The 20,094-nt window shown below is 39.9% G+C and overlaps 1 protein-coding gene across 3 annotated transcripts in view; it reads right to left on the bottom strand.

Annotated features, from left to right (window-relative positions):
• Window positions 1-15,433, bottom strand: part of LOC127626308 (IQ motif and SEC7 domain-containing protein 1-like) — a 268,015-nt gene extending 252,582 nt beyond the window's left edge. For 2 of the 3 annotated variants that reach the window (XM_052102015.1, XM_052102016.1), the window contains exon 1: window positions 14,997-15,431. In XM_052102015.1, coding sequence (XP_051957975.1) covers window positions 14,997-15,283 — 287 coding nt within the window. In that variant the 5' untranslated portion in view covers window positions 15,284-15,431. Of the gene's footprint in view, window positions 1-14,996 lie in introns of all 3 variants that reach the window. The other variant, XM_052102021.1, reaches the window with a different exon arrangement.
• Between the last annotated feature and the right edge of the window lie 4,661 nt (window positions 15,434-20,094).

The raw sequence follows: 20,094 nt of genomic DNA, 5'->3' as shown, positions 1-20,094 counted from the left end.
ATACTAGTCTTACAAAAAAGTTTCTGAAACAAAGAAAGAGTGAGAACCCTTTAGACTATTGTAACTCATTGTACATTGGTCTCCTTCAAACGACATTATCCCACATACAGCTGGTTCAAAATGCTGCAGCTAGCTTTTAACGGGGTCAAGAAATAGGGATCACATATCCTCTATTTCAGAGTCTCAACACTGGCTTCCCATGAAATTCAGGGTCGATTTAAAAATTCTGCTTTATGTCTACAAGACACTATCTGGTCTCGTGCTCCAATATATCATTGACATTCTCCTCCCTTACTCCCCCACTAGAGTGCTCTGGTCTTCTGATCAACTTCTTTTGAGGGTTACTCTTCGCAATAGATCTAAGGGTGATTGTGCCTTTTCTGTGATAGGTCCTTCTAAATTCCCGGGTTTCGGCACCAGTGTAATACTTCCCAAGGAAGGAGGACAGGAAACAGGTCTTCACCACAAGGTAAGGTTTTTAATTCCCTTTTGCTTCGTACAACTATCACACATACAATACAATACACTGAGGTCGCTTGTCATCTCTCTCTCTCGTGGGGCCCTCTCGCTGCCTTTTTATGCCGCTCTCCTCGTACTCACTGAAATTAGAGACAGGTGTTAGACATAATTTGGCGCAGGTGTAAGCGCCCTTACCGCTTTTCTCTCCCGGACGGGCGCTTGACCACGCCCCCGCCGCCACAGTTGGTAAAGAACATCTGGCTTTCAATGCGTTATTTACGTTCATTTATCATGGGTCGCAAACTCTACATTAGGCAGCTATTCTATTCGTTAGGCTGTTGTACTGATATTGGAAGATCCATTCATATTGTTCCCTCCTTTTACCCAGTATAAAATTTCACACCGGTGTTTTCCCTTGTATCAAGTAAAACCGGTAACAGTAGCAACCCTAATCCACAGTTGGAAAAATGATACAGTACATAAATGGATACGATGTAGTGCTGTGGCTACTCTCCCTAGAAGTGTCTGAAGTGAATCTACTACATATATGGAAAACATTAAACAGGCATGACACCACAAAAGAAGCCGATGCTTTCCAACAAAAACTTTGCCATGCACCTGAAGTTTGCCAAAGACCACCTTGACACTCCATAATGCTACTGGGAAATGTTTTGCAGCATTACATATAAAGGGCACCACGTACCAACATGAAAACATCATCCCATCTAAGGCTGGGTGGTATATCGCCTTTTTAAGGTATATCAATGTATTTTAAACGAGACATAGGATGAGAGAATACAGTTTATATCGATATAGTTTGATGTTGCGCTACATAATCCGATTCTTCCGTAAAGCTGTGCCAGTGTTTGCATCTCTCCTCTCTCACACTCTCCGCACAACCCTACCCCCACTCTCCCTCTGCTTCTGTGCGCAAACCCAATCGCTCACAAGTTCTCCTGCAACATGGAGGGAGACACAGCGCCAGTCCACACTCCCGAAGAAGACCTGGTTAGTAAAAAGAAAAACAATCTCCTGCAACATGGAGGGAGACACAGCGCCAGTCCACACTCCCGAAGAAGACCTGGTTAGTAAAAAGAAAAACAATGGTTGAATTATTTGGAGATGGTTTGGATTTAAATGATCAGATGGGTAGCAAAGCCATGTCATCTGTAGAGAATGCCATAAACACGAAGCATCCAAAAGTCCGCAAAGCCATCGCAAATAGAAATGTCCTCTACCACGAAACAAAGTGCGTTGCAAGCATCATTTACCATCTCACATGTGGCTTTGACTTACAACTGAATATTTAGCCCACTTCGTAACAACAAACCTTGACATAGATCATGTATCACCATTCAGCCTAAAAATGCAGAGATATGATTTTTGGTCCATATCGCCCAGCCCTAATCATAACGGTGAAGTACGGCGGAGGGAGCATCATGATTTGGGGCCGCTTTGCTGCTTCAAGTCCTGGACCGTATGCCATCATCGAGGCAAAAGTGAATTCCCAAGTTTAGCAAGATATCCTACAAGATAATGTTAGGGCGGCTGTGCACCAGCTGATGCTCAGTAGAAGTTGGGTGATGCAGCAGGTCAATGACCCTAAACATTGAAGTAAATCCTCTACAGAATGGCTTTATAAAACAAATCCACCCTTTGGAGTGACCCAGTCAAATCTCAGACCTTAATCTAAAAGAGAATGACCTCAAGAGAGCCATTTACACCAGACATCCTAAGAATATGGCTGAGCTGAAGCAGTTCTGTACGGAAGAATGGTCCAAAATTCCTTCTGAACATTGTGCAGGTCTTATCCGCAGCTACTGCAAACACGTGGTTGAGGTTACTGCTGCCAAAGGAGGATCAACCAGTTATTAAACCCAAGGGTTCACTTACTTTTTCCACAGCACTGTGAATGTTCAATGGGATGTGTATAATAAAGACATGAAAGATTATAATTGTTTGTGTGTTGTTAGCTTAAGCACATTGTGTTTGTCTATACGTGTGACTTTGATGAAGATGAGGTCACAGTTTATGAACAATTAATGCAGAAAACTAGATAATTTTACATACTTTTTCATGCCAGTGTATATATTTCTCACTTTACATTAATGACAATAAATTAGATTTTTATGCATTCCAGTAATGATATTATGGGCACAGTTCAAACAAATCTTTATGGCTCTAAAATAAATAGTCCTAAATTCTCTTTACTTTGCTTTAGGGGTGAAATATGACTTTGCCCATTCACCCGACAACACATTTACAATACATTCAATATGTAAGATAACCTTTCGCTAAACAGATTATACATTTTAGAATTTAATGAATGAATGAGGCCATAAAACTGTATGAATAGAAGTCCTCAGAGGCTAGATTTAATTCTCACAAATTGCTAATTAATTATTAAATTGTTATATATGAGGTATCCGTGTATCTCTCTCTTGGTACAGATTAAATGTGAGCTACGGCCTCTCATTCCCAGTTTATTCTGTGATTCACAGACTATTTTTTAGGGTCCATTCCTTTACTTGGTCTCAATGAGGCCATGTTCCTGAAGCCAAATCACCATCACTCACAGTGCCCTGTAAGGAATCATGTTTTCTCAGTGGACTCCCCTCAGACAGAATTCAATAAAAGCTCCTTTTTGTCAGGTCTGGCTCATGCTGTAGGCCTTGAGTGACTAATAGCTCAAAAGTCCTGCTTATCATACACACAATCAATTGTCATTTAGAGTTTGGCTGAATTTCTGCGCCACATGCATCACCAAATAAATATTATTTTCAGCTTTCCTGAATACTCCCTCCTTCTGCAAAACAGATAGACACACCCCAAACCATCAACAGAGTCAATGATGCTGTGCTGGGCTGGTTGGGATGTTCAAACAAACAGACAAAGCCAATACAATGTTACTGAATTTAACATACAAATAACTTACTTATAGTTTTCTCTGCAAACTTGATAAAGTTCAGAACAAACTATGGAAATACAGGAATTCTGGCACATTTTCAAGGTCCCTCCTAATCAAGGGTACAAATAGAGTCGCAAGAAAAGAGAAGTGGTTATGAAGATTTCAAAATAGTGGCAAATCTGATCGATAAACGTCTAATTTTGGGAGACGATTCAACAACTGCTCTACGCAGATTTTTTATAAACTTACATTTTCATAATTACAACAAAAAATTTCCCATCAAGGTCAAAAAATTATATTTAAGAATGGCACACACTGTTACAATCTGAAGTACCAACCAGATAAAATGCATACAACTCAAACAATGGAGCAATTAAAAGGATAAAAGGAAAAAAAGAGAGATTGCTCTATTTCTTTGTTTAGGATGGTAAAATGCTGCTGGCAGGCTCCGGTCTCTGTAACAGATCATCTCCAGCATTAGGGAACATTTGCAGAGCTGTACAGTAGCTCCGGCATTGGCTGCATGATAGATGGCCTCCATTTAACCAGCTGATAATATCCCATGTGGATTCCTATCACCCTGTTACAAATGGAAGGCAATGGTCATCATGCAATCCATTCTCTGAATTTGGAAACATGATCTCACTTCTTCAGAGAATATAGATGAATGGATTTTTGTGGAAAGAGGGAAGTATTTTCTGTATTTATGAGCTGTTTAGAATTAATAAATTGTCATGCTGAATACGTATTCCATTGCAGGTGTCTCTGTTGTTGGTGCTTCAACATTCATAATAAACCACTAAAAAAACATAATTTTTTATGCAATATATATATATATATATATACACACACCAAGCATCCACAACATTAAAACCACCTGCCTAATATTGTGTAGGTCTTCCTCGTGAGTATTTCCATAACTGCAGATCTCCTGGGATTTTCAAGCACAACAATCTCTAGAATTTTCTCAGAATGGTGCCAAAAACATAAAACATCCAGTGAGGGGCAGTTCTGTGGACAGAAATACCTTGTTGATGAGAGAAGTCTACAGAGAATGGCCAGACTGGTTTGAACTGATAAAGTCTACGGTAACACGTGGTGGCACGAGGGGTACGAGGGGTACCTACAAAATACTAGGCAGGTGTTTTTAATATTGTGGCTGATCAACGTATGTACAGAGCATTCAGAAAGTATTCAGACCCATTCATTTTTTCTCATTTTGTTATATTGGAGCTAGGGATGCACGATTTGGGGAAAATGTCATATTGCAATTATTGAGGTTAATATTGCGATATGCGATTGCGATATAATAAACAAATGGTATCATGAGTCAACTTGTTTAGTTATCAAGGAAAATGCACAAATAGATTACTGATAATGCTGAAATGTGTATTTGCTAAGACACTTGAAATTTAGCTCAGGTGCATCCCATTTCTCTGGATCATCTTTGGGATGTTTCTACACTTTGATTGGAGTCCTCCTCCAGAGATCATGTGTGGAGATGGGAGACACTTGCAGAAGGACCATCACTGCAACACCACCGATCTTGGCTTTATTGCGGAGTGGCCAGACGGAAGCCTCTCCTCAGTGCAAGACACATAAAAAAGCACTTAAAGGACTCTCAGACTGATTCTCTGGCCTGTTGAAACAAAGATTGAACTGTTTGGCCTTAATTCCAAGCATCATGCCTGGAGAAAACCAGGCACCACTCATCACCTGGCCAATACCATCCCAACGGTGAAGCATGGTGGTGGAAGCATCATGCTGTGGGGGTGTTTTTCAGTGGCAGGACAGGGGGAATAGGAAAGCTATTGCTGAAGGAAAGCTGAATGCAGGAAAATACAGAGATATCCTTAATGAAAACCTGGTCCAGAGATCTCAGGACCGCAGACTGGGCCTAAGGTTCAACATTCAACAGGAAAATGACCCTAAGCACATGGCCAAGACAATGTAGGAACAACTCTGTGAATGTCCTTGAGTGGCCCAGCCAGAGCCGGGACTTGAACCCAATCGAACATCTCTGGAGAGACCTAAAAATGGCTGGCCACCGACGGTCCCCATCCAACCTGCCAGAGCATGAGAGGATCTGCAGAGAAGAATGGCAGAAAATCCCCAAATCCAGGTGTGCAAAGCTTGTCGCACCATACCAAAACAGATTTGTGGCTGTAATCGCTGCCAAAGGTGCTTCTGAATGAAGGGTCTGAATACTAATGTCAATGTGATATTTCAGTTTTTTGGTTTTAATACATCTGCAAAAGTTATCAAAAATATTTTTTTTGCTTTATCATCATGGGGTATGGAGTGTAGATTGATGTATTGATGTTGAAGCATTTTAGTATAAGGCTGCATACAAAATGTTAAAAAATAAAGAGCTCTGAATACATTCTGAATGCACTGTGCATTTATTTTTCCATTGGTAATTAATTTTCATTTAATTTTTTTAATTGTTTGGTAATTAATTTCATATATTTTTTTCTTTGGTCATTTACTTAATCTAGAGAATGTTGCAATGTTGAAATAATTTAATACAGACTTGGGCTAATGTTGGTGTTCCAATTATGTAAAACTGAAGTAGTAGATCAACACTTTTACATTTTTCCCTTTTCTTGATTTAAATAATAACAGCAACATTTTGATCATTTATATTTATGCATTTGGCAGATGCTTTTATCTAAAGCGACTTACAGTGCAATTATTGCAGGGACAATCCCCCTGGAACAACCTGGAGTTAAGTGCCTTGCTCAAGGGCACAATGGTGGTGGCTGTGGGTTCGAACCAGCGACCTTTTGATTAACAGCCTTATGCAATAGCCACTATGCCTCCACCACTCCTGGTGGTGATCAGAATGATCTTTGTCAATTACACACATTAGCTTTTCTCCTAGATTTTTAAATGCATTTGTCATTTAATACAACTGCATGGAGGTTTGTGATATTTAAAAGCATACCAAAATAACTTTTTAGTGGAGTGGTAGTAAGATGCACATTTTGCCACAGAGCGATCACGTTGCGGGGGCTTTCTTATTAGTGATCAGGGAGGGAGCAAGGAGCGGAAAGTGGACAACCCGGAGTGGAGCTGGATTGGAGTGATTATAGAATGCTATGAGTGCTGAGGTAAAATAGTTGCCGCTCCATTGCACTCATATACTCTGATTAACCAGAGGTACAAAAAATATAAATCAGAAACCCATTTTAAAACAGAAAAGGTTGTTCTTTGATAAGAGCAGAAAACGGATTTGAATTTACAGTTGTTTACAGAATTCATAAACAGGAGATATGCCACATATTGTCAGCCCTTTCATATGCACAGCACATGCCCAGACATATAAAAAGCCTTCTCAAAACCAAACAAACAGAGATGCACTCTCCTACGGTGAATTAACAATCATATAACTCTAAGCCCTGTCATCTTATTAAATCCTATGCCATCTGCAGCATACTTTTCAAAGCTCACTTTTCCACATCCTGGGAGAATTCTTAATTCTGGGAAATATTTGAACTCTCAGCACAGGCAACACAGATTTTATGACAGGAGTTCCAATTTTCAACAAGTTCTGCACCAGTTAACAATGCCTCTGCATTGCAACTAACAGATCGATGGCCCATTGTAGCACCAAAGCAATATTACCCAAATATCCGTAGATATTAAGACACATTCAAGGCGATCGATGCATTTTTCATTAGATTCTCATTTTTCATTTTATATGCATTTTTCATGCATTAATTTCATTCTTGAAAGGCCCTTATGTTGAGATATGAGCAATAATGAAATAAAAAGGTCGTATAAAAATAACTGCAGTGTACTAGTAACTATATTTATCTGCTGGGACCTATTACTGAAAACAATAAACAGCCATGATGAAACTAGTGCAATTAAATAAAATTCACAATTTGGTCTCAGCTACCTTTGGTTCAGTCTTGTAGCCATTGCACACTTAATATAATATATGGCCTACTTAACATACACCAACACATAGGCTACTGTATTTTCAAGGGAGCAAATTTACTAGTCACATATGCCTTCAATATTTCAGTGCCTCACAAGTGTTTTTTTTTTTTACTCTTTTCATCTTAGTATTCAAATGGCGGTGTTACATGGCCACCCAGGGGTTTCATTGTTGATTCTCCAGCATCCGAGCTGGATGTCCATCCCATACAGAAAAAGGCATCACAGATGGAACATGTTCCGTTCATGCCCTGGGCTATTCACCAATGCACACCCTTATTTATCCATCCCGCTGGAGATCGCAATGTGCCATACAAGCAGCCATACAAGATGCTGGTTGCTGAACCTGAACAAAATTTTTAGCATGCAACTGATCGCTATGCCTCTCACAGGCACAAAGGTGTTGTGTTATGGTTTCTATAACCTTTGAAATTCTACTTTGTCACTACATCTATACAGAAACTAAACCTTTACCATCAAGGAGGCACATTTGCAGCCAAGGACGTGCAACACCTCTGGCAACAGTGCATTATGCAACTGCCAGCCATTGATTTTGAGTTAGAGCTGTTAGTATTATGAACGATTTGAGATTCTACTTAGTTTCCCTGAGCTGTGTTTCTTAGTCTGAAATAAACTTGGCAACAGTGTGACATTTTCCTTTAAGCCCCATTCACATCGCGGGCGGCATGTCGCTATACTTTGCGATCAGTGTCACTGGTGGGCGTTCCTACTGCTGCCAAAGCTCTAACGTTATTAGTGGACTGCACAACTGGCCATAGCAGTGTTTACAGATGATACTGCTGATGAAATTCACATTCTGCAGGGGAGAGTGTTTTATATAACCTGCAGCAGTGCTTACAGTGGCGGAGCTAGGGGGTCCAAAGCCTGGCCTCCCCATTGGCCACTCCACTTGCAGTTGCTGTTTTAGTACATTTTTTGGTCATTTTTTGGCACAATTTAGTTCTTTAGAGGTGAAATCATCTCTGTACAAATGTACAAACTTAACATGTGTGCACACCAAGGTGGCCGCACTTCTCCGTCCCGGGTGTCATTATATCCACCCCCCACAGTCTGACAAAATAAAAATGCTGCCCGAACATTTCTGTGCCACCACAGACTGATCGCTTGCCCCTGAGTGCTTAATGCATCATATCATTAAACAAGACAAACGTTATATCAATATATGACTCAAACTCACTCAGAATGCCGACACACTCTGTGTGCAATTTGATTTAGATTCAAAAGCTCTGGATTCAATTCGGATTCATATGAGTATATTTTAGTTATAATGTCCATTTTGCTAATATATGAAAAATGCTGTTTTTGCTAATATATGAATAATGCTGTTAATTACACAGGTGACCTTCTTACTAGGCAAATTATGTAAAAATTCATTAGTGTTTCATAATTTTGGTCACATCCAGCTTTTGAGTGTAGTTGAATTGCTTCTTTACCTCTTCTTAGCATCATCCATGTGTGATTAGAAGTACATATGCACTCAATGAGCACTTTTTAAAAGTGCTGATGTGGTCTTCTGCTGTTGTAGCCCATCCGCCTCAAGGATCGACATGTTGTGCATTCTGAGATGTGCATTCACTACAATTGTACAGAGTGGTTATCTGAGTTACCGAAGACTTTCTGGCAGCTCAAACGAGTCTGGCCATTTTCCATGACCTCTCTCATCAACAAGGCATTTCCGTTTGCAGAACTGCCACTCACTTGTTTTTGGCACCATTCTGAGTAAACTGTAGAGACTGTTCAGGACATAAGCAGTTACAGAAGTACTCAAACCAGATCGTCTGGCACTAACATTCAAGCCATGGTCGAAATAACTAAGATACAATTTTTTCCCCATTCTGATGGTTGATGTGTTTGGTGCCCGTGAAGGGATGAGTTTGTTTCTCTTAGTTTTGTTGTGGCCACATCATATTAACTTGTGGGAACATAATATTTTGTGGCCACTAGATAATATGTGGCTCGTGGCCACAACTTTGTATGTCGAGGGAAAACCGTCCTTTTCTCGTTGCCACAAGAAAATTATGTTGTTCCCTTAACATAACGCTACGTTGATGTAAAGGGCTAAATAAAGACCTACATGACCGCAGCATGGATAAAAACACTAAAATGGAGATGATTAATGAAATAAAATGTTATTTTGAATTATGAATGCATACAAAGACGTGTGGTCACTGGCATTTCGATGGTTAAGTAAAAGCCATCTAAAATGTGTTCTAAAAGTTATGGTAAATGCAATTGAATGAGACTGTCGGATTTGTCCCAGATGCCTCCATGGATAGGATACCACTGAATCCACACAAAATGTTTGGAAAATGGTCAACATCAGCGCCCTAACATATTGCCTAATTATAATGCATAATCCAGTAGCAGACCGCCGGTAGCACAGTTGGCACCAGCAGCAGCTGGAACTTTTCTGACAGTGGTCTGGGCCGCTGGTTTAAAATAATTTTTAGTGGTGGCCCACATCCACATTCGGTTTAAAATCCCCAGCTAACAACCGGTTGGTCCTCCAGTATTTTTGGGGTGGCACACACCGCCAGCTGCTTGCCACAGTCGGACCTCAGTCAGCAGAGTCAGACAACCAGAAAGCCTTTCAATATTCAGTATCGAACCTGCCCTTCCAGGGCACCGTAGATGTGAACATTAACTGAAGCTCCTGTCCCGTATCTGCATCATTTTATGCATTGCACTGCTGCCACACAATTGGCTGATTAGACAGGTGTTCCTCATAAAGTGCTCAGTGAGCATACAGAAACACCTTGTTGGTCAATGGAGAATGGCCAGATTTTTCCAGCTGACAAAAAAGCTACAGTAACTCAGATAACTTAACCGATAGAATACTCAATCACTGGTGAGTAAAATCTGGACATTTAAAAGCCAGTGGCTAATCACAGAAATTTTGTTTTAGCATAGTATGAAATTTGGTTGCATACAGTATGCATGTGATTTACTTGCATAATACAGTGCTGCCGCACAGTTCGAGCTTGGGATTTAAGTATCACTATCTAGATCGTTTAAATAAAGATTGCGATGCATAAGAAAACAATCTATATTTTTTTCCTAGCCCTAGTTTTCACGTCTTATGTAAACCCAATTTCTTAAGTTGTCTGTTTTTTTTTAAAAGCTGACTTTTGGTAGTTAACAGTATATCAGTGTGCATGTAAACAAGCTGAACGTTTCCTGATGATGAGGTCATCAGGAAACTTTGGCCAGGCAATTACAAATCTGACCTACTGGCCCATTACTGCTGAACTCTGATGGATATCAGATAATTAATTGTGAGAATTTCAGATACTCAAACAGTTGCAGATGCATAGCATGTATTGATGTTGGTTTACAAATGTCACCAAGAGTGTCTTTGCTGGCCATTACAGTCCATGCTACGGTTGCCAACATGCTGAGGACAGCACAAAGCCAGCAGCTGACGTGGCAATGTGCTCCATGACATGAGGGCCAACAGAAAGGCTTCAGCACAATAGCCTTTCTTAGTCTATACAGCATTTTGCAGAAAAAATACATATCAAATACTGTACAGACAATTTTGATTCGAAATGCAGCACACAAATCATTGGTTGAAGTTTCATTGACTGCCCAAACACCCTGCTAAAAGACCAGCTTAACCAGAATGCAATTCCCATGATGGCCTATGTTGGTGTCTGATCTAGCTGGTGGACCAGCACCGCCTTGCTTTTTACCACTGCTATGCGATGACATGCAGCTCTACTTGTCTTTCCAGCCTGACGACCCCACTGTGACTGCTTGGATCTCAGGCTGCCTGACAGACAATTCAGCATGGATGAAGGAACACCACCTTAAGCTCAAACTAGCGAAGACCAAGCTCCTCGTCTTTCCAGTCAACCCAGCTGTTAAGCACAACATCAGCGTTCAGCTGGGTTCATCTACAATAGCGCCATCCAAAACGGACAGAAACCTAGAGGTAACCACCGACAAACAACTCAATTTCACTGACCACATCTAAAAACAGCTCGATCCTGTAGATTTGCACTCCTTTCATATCTAGACTGGATTACTGCAATGCACTTTTAGCTGGCCTTCCTGTTTGCACAATTAGGACTTTGCAAATGATCCAGAATGATGCAGAAGCATGTCTGGTCTTCAAAGAATCCCTCCTTGCCTCTCTACACTGGCTGCCAGTTGCTGCATGTATCATGTTCAAAGCTCTGATACTGGCATACAGAACAGTCACTGGTTTTATGCCAGTTTATTTTCAATCATTCCTGCGAGCTATGTTCCCACCAGAAGCAAATGAGCAGTGCCTTGTGGTACCAACACAAAGAAGCACCAAATCACTTTCCCGGACTTCAAGAGTAGAAATATTCTGTTATGACTTAGCGCTCTCTATATCAGAGTCACTTACTGTTGTTACACCAGCCAACTTAAACAGATGCTGTTCTACGCTTAGATTTCATTATCATTCATACCCCCCTTCAGGACTCGACAAACTCAAGTAGCCTGTTTTAAAGATGAACTTCCAACAGAATAAAATAAAAAAGACTTCTGTAGCATGAATAGTACAGTGACATGAATAGTTTTAGCAGCTAAACACAAAGCCATTTTCACTACATGAACAATCTATTATTTATGTTTAGGAAAAATGTGTGTTTGTTTGTTTTTATGATGATACCTTAATATAATCTACACTTATACTGTGCGTTATTTCTCTGTGATTGACTCATTGTTGTGCAAATGTACTGTAGATACTATGAAACTGTAAAATGTCCTTGGAAATCAGGTCTTAAACATCCAGGTTCCCGTCTCAAGTGAACATGTTCCTGTCAAGTTATGCCATTTCGACTCTCCTCGTTATTTTGCAGTTGTGAAAAGCTGAAACTATATATATATATATATATATATATATATATATATATATCGGATTCAAAACTAAAGTAACTTAAATTTGAATACAAAGTTGTTTAAATTGTTTAAGGGTTATTTTAAGATTATAAGGTTTATGCTGTGATGACATCAGGGCAACTAATTTTATATAACTTTACACAAAAATGTTAACACACATTGTTTACGTTTTGTAGCTATGCTTTTGAAACAGTGAGTATTTTAACATTTATGGATTGGCCCCTTTGACTTCCATTGTATATTAAGAGACTCAGACAATAACCCAGATTCTATTTTCTATTGTACTGAACCTAGAACATTCCTTTGACACCAAAGGAGATTGAGAAAAAAAGACTTCACATCATAGCCAATCACAATGATGCATGCGCTTGCAGTACATTCTATAGTGAAGAATATCACAGACACAGCTTGGTGAACACACATAGTCTAGTCCTTCTCTTTTAGTTATTTGTGAATCATATATAGGTGTGTAAAATATGAACCAAAGTGGTTTGACATTCAAGCAAGCATAGGGAAGTCAGGCATATTAAAGCAGGGAAAGGGGAAATAAAAATGAATAGCTATTTTATAGCATAGAGCAAAAAAACAGGAATAAAATTAAAACGAGATAAGTCTAACTTTAATGTTGGCTTCACAAAGCGTTGTCTGAAAGTAGAATAAAAGTTTGATTGTTATACGGACATTACTGGATGGATGGATGGATGACATTTGAATGCAAAGACATAGCACACTAAATCAGAACAGTCTGAAGGTCTGTGCCGAGTTTGGTTGATGTAGCTTGAAAGCTCTAGGAGTTATAATTGATCATTTTGAACTTTGTTTAGGGATTTTGGAAAAAAGTCTGTAGAATAGCAGTATTTTGGGTCAACGTATATCAGACCAGCATATATCTCCAGAATTCTAGTCAGCACATATATTTCACTTTCACAAAATCTGCACTGCCTTGTAAAAATAAAATCCTTCTGTTATCAGAGTTTAAAGGTGAAGACCAAACTCTATAGAAGATCAGGGCCATACCGTACAATTACCTCTACAATTTCTCTAATTACAACACCGTCTATAGACAAATGCATTGTAGAAAGTACAACTGAAGTGCAGCTTGGCAGAACAGGATCCAAACTCGCAATGCATCGTGTCAAAAAACAGCCAACAAAATGCATAAAACATGGTGCTGCTGTATTACAAGGGATGATGTGACAAATGCATGTTCATATGCAGTGAAAATCCTGATTCGACTGAGCTTAAAAATAAACTACTACATTACCATGTCTTGGGGAGAAATGTATGTTCCTGACTCATCCAAATGCTCTTGTAGATTTCCATAAATATGCCAGATAAACACTTATCTCTTGCAATGAATCCACTCTGCATTAAGCATGGGAAAGGACGCATCATGAATGGTATGGTACAGAAGCGATGTGAGCTGCTGGGCATTATCGTGATTGTCAACATTAAAAATAATAGCAGATTGGAATTCTTAAGAAGAGCTTGTAGTAGCTTTTTGACGTCACGCGGTGTGTGGTATCAAAAATGACATCACAATGGGATATGTAAAAAGGGCACACGCAGTTCAGATATACATGTATCAGTCTGGATTGACAGACTTGGCCAACTCCCTAAAAAGGTGAAACTCATATAATATGGCATTCTTTGCAAGGCCAACGAAATGTTACTGTAATATGATTCCGTTTTCATTACAAATACAGTAAGAGCTGACAAGTCATTCAGGGAAACATGCTATTCAGTAGATTTCAACTTGCAAAAAAAAAAAGGTAAAATCTTCCACTCTAATGCATAAAAAAGATAAAAGATGTGCTGCTGAGCTGCTTTGAGTGACATCTGGTATACCGTACAAATACCCGATGGCTTTGTTACTATTTAGCCATAACACAGCTCAAAGACGCTCTCTTCAGATCACAGATAAGAAAAATGGCACGATTTCACAAGGTTCTCAGCTGACTCTTTCAGTTCTGCCAGCTACATGGGCTGCGTTTCAAATATTGGTGAGCTGCCATCAGTGGCGTAGATTCCAGGGGCGATGGGGGGGGAGTTACCCCCACTAATCAAAACAAGCAAGCTCAACCCCCCATTATTTATTTATACCATGATCAATGGAACTATGTAAATGCTTCACAATGCAACCCCCCAATGTTCAAGCCAAATATACGCCCTTGGCTGCCAACCTAGATGGCATTTTTGGGCATCAGAGACGCGTTCGGAACGTTTCATAGGTTGAACGGTGTACTCCTTAAAGATTATGTAAATACAGACACTTCCAGGCCATGTATATGGACAATGGCCATCCCACTGGATGGACGTTGTGGGAACGTTTGTTTTTGTTTACCAGAGCTGAGCTTCAATGTTCTTTATTGGTTATCCAAGAAAGTTTTTTTTTTTTTTTCATGGAAATGGAACGTTTCTTTTAGGTTGTCCATAATGTTTTCCATAACGTTCACCTCTAAATTCCAGGAACCTTTCTGAAACCATACTGCAACATTAGTAGGCACAAAATCTTGTTTTGATCTCTTGTTTAGCTACTCATTAAAATAAGCCAAAAGCATTTCCAAACATTAACAAATTATTAATAAGTAAAATCTAATTCTGCTATTATGGTTTAAGATTTGCTGGAACATGTAAGGATTACAGTTCAGACTCACAAATAAACACATATTGATCAGAGACACCCAGAGCACGGTACACAGCTGGCATGCCTATTTAGATGTATTCATTCATTCATAGTCCAAACTAAACACGAAACCAACAGTGACAGCTTCCAAAAAGTAGCACTTACTTTTCCTGGATCACATTTTCCTTTATGGCACCCAGCGTAGGGAGACTGTTGCCCTGTTGTTGCAGTCTGCAGGTGGCCAGGTGCCTCTGGTGCTGATCCTTGAGGCACGCGTTCTCCTGACAAAGATCAGTCACTTGCTGCTCGAGCTCTTCAATCCGAATTTTCTGCCTCTCCAACAACTCCTGTTGGGTTTCGATGATTTTATTGAGCTCTTTCAGGTACTCCGCCGCCTTACTGGGGTTTTCAGTCGGGCTTTCCATGTCGGTGTACGCGAAATGCCCATCCATGGGGCAAATTAGATCCGCTGTGTGGTGGGTTTACAGCTGCTCCGCCATTGTTTATGTTTGCTGGTGCTGCTGACGGCTCGCAGCACTGAGTAGCCTACTGAAGTTGCGCTCAAGCGCTCGTCCGCTGCGCCGCAGTAACTAACCCTCCGTAAACCGCTCTGTGGCTGGTAAATTCGTTTAACCCTTCAGTGGAAAGGCTGGAAAGGCAAGCAGTGTTTATCGTTTACTGCGCTGGTACTTAAAAAATTTACAATAGGAAACTAGTTTCCGCCCCAAATAACACATTTACAACATGTATTGTTCTGTAAACCCATAAGAAATTAAAACATTCAAACAGAAAATTCCAGAATCTTTCCGGGTCCGAGGTTGTTCTTATTTTGTATTACTTTACTTTATTGTCTCAGTTATTTTATTATTATTATTATCATCATTATTATTATTTACACATGTATTAAAGTATACAGTGAAGTAAATAGTAACAATTATCCACTTTGGTTCCTAATTTAAAATAAGACATTATGTAGGTCTATATCTGAAATGAGATACAGAACCATCAAAAACAAATAGAGAAAAAAAGAAAAATATACATTATTCATAATTATACATTGCAATCCCAAAACGGCTCTTCTCTGCCAATTCAACAGGCACACTGTACTCACCCTGTCCAAGCCACTCCCTCAACAAAATAGAGATGAGGGGTGTTACATTTCCAAGCAGCTGTTTTCACGATGAGTGCATTCTGTTGGCTTCGCCCATTGTAGCTCTCAGGGTATGTTTAAACCTCGATATTTGATCTTCTTTGAATTGTAGCCTATTGTATTATAATGTACAGCTCTTGCGGATCATTTCTTTTGATTTATAAAAATCCGTTTTAGTATAATCCCCAAAACAAGGATCATCAATAGCTTTGAATGACCGTATTGTATGCAAAACCCAGGGTTAAAATAGAATTGTACACTTCATGCCAGGAGAATCTTATTCTGTGTTTTTGACTTAATACGCGCCCTCTGGTGGTTGTTCTTTGCAAACGCAAAAATGGGGCCGTCAACCTGTGATTGATCTTCATCATGCCAGTTGGTGCATTGCCACCAGAATACAAGAACTTGATTTATACTTTATCGGTATGTTTTTACTCATTGAGCATGGTGAATGTATTGTATAGAGGTAGTCTTTACAGTTAAGTGTGGTAAGCAAATTCTTGTTTTCTTACATTTTGACTGTCGTCAACTTGAGAGGTTAAGATGAAGAAATGTTTACATGCCACCATCAGAAAGCTTGCATGTGTCACATAAAAGAGAGAAATGACTGGGGATATAATTATAGCACAAGTCCAGAAGAATGCATAAATGCAAGCTGACAATAAAGAAGAAAAAATCAGATTAGAGGAACTGTTTATCTTCCCAGTTGTTGTGTCAGACAGTTCCGTGGCATATGCTGTTTGGTTTATCGGCAGTACCTGTGCAATGTGCTGATAATGAGGAAGAGACACCAGATAATGTGCATGATTCACAATTCATCCTCTCTGATCACAAGGACTCCGTCTTCATCAAAGCCTCTTGAGTGATGACAAGGATAGGGCTGAGATCGACTGTAAGAAAGTCTGTCTACCTAAAAAATGAGCATATTTTCAGAGGGCTTTTGTCTTCTCTTGATACATTTTTTATGTTTTAGCCTTTAGTTTAAAAACAAGCTTGTTTCTAGTGCTATTTCATCTACAGTACATACTGTAATGGTACCCATTGCACCCACTCTACAGGGGCAAGAAGCCTCAAATTATTCTTCCTCATTATGACCAATAAAATTTGATAAGGTAAATATCGCCTACCTTTTCCAGTTATTAAAATCTGATTGTTGAACCAACATGAATCCCTCTGCATCAATGTATTTCATACTGTAAGGTCATAAAGCCTTTCACCACCCATACATTTGTGCAGCAGACACTTTTATCCAAAGCAACTGACTGTACATTCAAGGTGTTGTACATTTGATCAGCATGTGTGTTACATGGAAATCAAACCCAAGACCTTGGCGTTGCAAGCACCATGCTTTACCAGGTGAGTTACAGAAACACTTTTAAAAAATCTCCGGGCTTTGGCTGCATTGCCGAAGGTACAAGATTGTGTACTTACCGTCTTTCATGAGGGAATGAGCCCATGAAGCATTGAAAATGTTATAATCAAATTAAAAATGTTGAAAAAATATATGAAACTAATCATTTAAAGTTGTTAAATTTTAGTTCCATTGCAAAATATTCAGATATTTACAAATATTTAAGTAGTTTGAGAGTGTAGGAAGACCAACTCGATTGCATCATTCACAAATGGACATGATTCTCTGATTGGTGGATTCTCCAAATTCCCATTTTTAACACGACTGCTATAAAAGGAGGTTGAAATAATGCTGATGGCTATAACATAAGCATATACCATTTATTAACAGCCTCAGAGCACATGGTAGGTCTGTCTTTAAACGAAATCCGACTGCTGCTTTCTATCGGCATTTGTTTTTTTACAGTAATTCGAGAACTTTTCAGATTTGCAGGTGAAAGGCTTGCCTAAATACAAAGAAACCACATATTTTCTATAGCTTTTTAAAACATTTATATATATTCTTTGATATACATATGTGTCGTGACAAACTAAGTGGTAAAAAGACTACTTTTTATCTTTTTTTAAATTCTCACAAAATGCTTTTTCAGAATTTTAAAACAGATATTATTCTTCTATCTTGCCTGTTCTGCTGCAGTTATCGTGCTGTCTCAATACATGTAGAGGCAACACTGACTACAGCAGCTCTGTGTCTCATATTTTGAGTGAATTTCCTCTTTCCTTGTCTGATTCCAAACAGACTGTAGCCTGGAGGGAGGCAGTCGTCTATCCCCTTCCATCTCTCTTGCTCTCTCTCCCCCCTCATCTTCTGAGCTTGTCTTCATCTCATGCTATCTTCTTCCATTTTTCGTAGTGAGTAATTTTAACTCAGCAAGAATTCTCTTTTGTGCTTAAGCATTTCATTAGCTTGAAATTCAGATGCACATGTGTTTTCAATAGCATAATGTGCAAACATTGGGATGGTGAACTGTTAAAAAAGCTGTTAACATGAACTTGTCCTCAATGAGTACAAAGAAATCAGCTTGATCCCATTTGATCACAACACTCATACAACCCAGCTCATACACTGTAAATTATATTATTAATAGGGCTGTCAATTGATTACAAATTTTAATCAAATTAATTACATGGTGTCCCGATTAATTAATCGCGATTAATCACATATAAAATATTTGCTGAGAAAGCCCCTCATATAATTCAATATATAATGATGAAATAATTTTACATAGTTATCTTTAAATATGTCAAAATGATATATATAAAATAAAAACATATTCAGATAATTAAAATGCATTACATTCCTGTAGCAGAAGAGTTAATCATTGATAAGACAATACAAAAAGTTGCTTTACAATACAATGTATTGTTTACTACCATATTATTGATCATAAGTCAATCATTGGCACACAGTTCACAGCAATCCATTTCACAAGTGAATTTGTCAATCAGTTCGCGATTTATTATGAGGGCTTGTTTAAGGACCCGTCAATTTCAACAAGCATCAGACATGCTTGTGTAGCGTCTCGGGTGCATTGCGTCATAAACATAACATGTTTAGGTCACTGTGTCAAGTTAAATATAGTTTAATACTTAGAACAAATATTGAGATCCCTTTAGTTTGAATTTGCGCTCCATCAAGTGTTTTGAACGAAAGAACTTAACGCATGTATATGTTGTGCTGTCTGCTGAAGTGTTGTTCTCTTACGAGAGGTTCTCTCGTATTACGTAAGCTAGCTTACGCTACGGGAAAGATTCATCTTTTCTGAGATATTGAAGCCAAAAAATAATCCTTAATTTTGTATCATTTGTCAACGCAGTGCAGCAACTGCAGACCTTGAGCGGGCTAGCTAGCGAGCTCATTGGTTGCTCTGCGGCAACTGCTGCAGGCTATAGATGAACTTGCGTGAACTCGCGCCCAATGAGAGGCGCTGGCGCGCTCACTGTCCCAAAGCCCGCCAGAATGGGCATGGCTAGGGTGCATATAAGCACAGTTCGTAGGCTGGAACCCTGATTTTCATCGCTTCAGCGAAGCTCTTCGCATCTCTGAAACTGCAAGAAGCCGCGTTGCCGTTCGAGGGGCATCAAGCAAGCTTGGACAGCGCTCGAAGAAGCCGGCCGCCGCCACCTTCAGCCATCCTGCGAGCTACGCCATCCGCCGATGTATCCTTTTTAAAGCAAACTAGTTCCTCAGTGAACTTCACAAAAGAGCACGAGCATCTTTTTAAAGATGCCTCGCACCTGCGGTTCATGCCGCACCCCTCTCAGCGCCGGAGACTGCCACATCATCTGCGCTCTCTGCCTGGGACTGGGGCATGCAGAGCTCGCCTTCGCTGATGGCGGACTCGAAGCGCTCAGGACCGAAGCCGCCGCGCCGCCTTCTGTTTCGCCGCGCCGGAAGAAGTGCCGCTCCCAAAGGCTGCCGGAACCGGGTTTAGAAGCGACTGTCTCGCCGGAGCCTGTCCCTCGAGCATCGCCAACACGGGTTGGGGCGCGGTCTGCGAGGGCTCGCCGGTTTTCGGCCTATGGTCAGTTCAGGAAAAGCTCCTTTTTCTGAACTGCTCCTTTTTCTGAACTAGACCATGCCCACGAGGAGGCATGGCCTCCTCGTGGGCATGGTCCAGCGGGATTTCCATTCAGGACATATGTGTGGCAGCGGGCTGGGCTTCCCCCTCCACCTTTGTCAGATTTTACAATCTGGAAGTG

This window comes from Xyrauchen texanus, chromosome 32 (genome assembly GCF_025860055.1).
Source record: "Xyrauchen texanus isolate HMW12.3.18 chromosome 32, RBS_HiC_50CHRs, whole genome shotgun sequence".
NCBI classification, from domain to species: domain Eukaryota; kingdom Metazoa; phylum Chordata; class Actinopteri; order Cypriniformes; family Catostomidae; genus Xyrauchen; species Xyrauchen texanus.
Note: the sequence above shows the minus strand (reverse complement) of the source record. Positions and strands in the feature narration are given on the sequence as shown.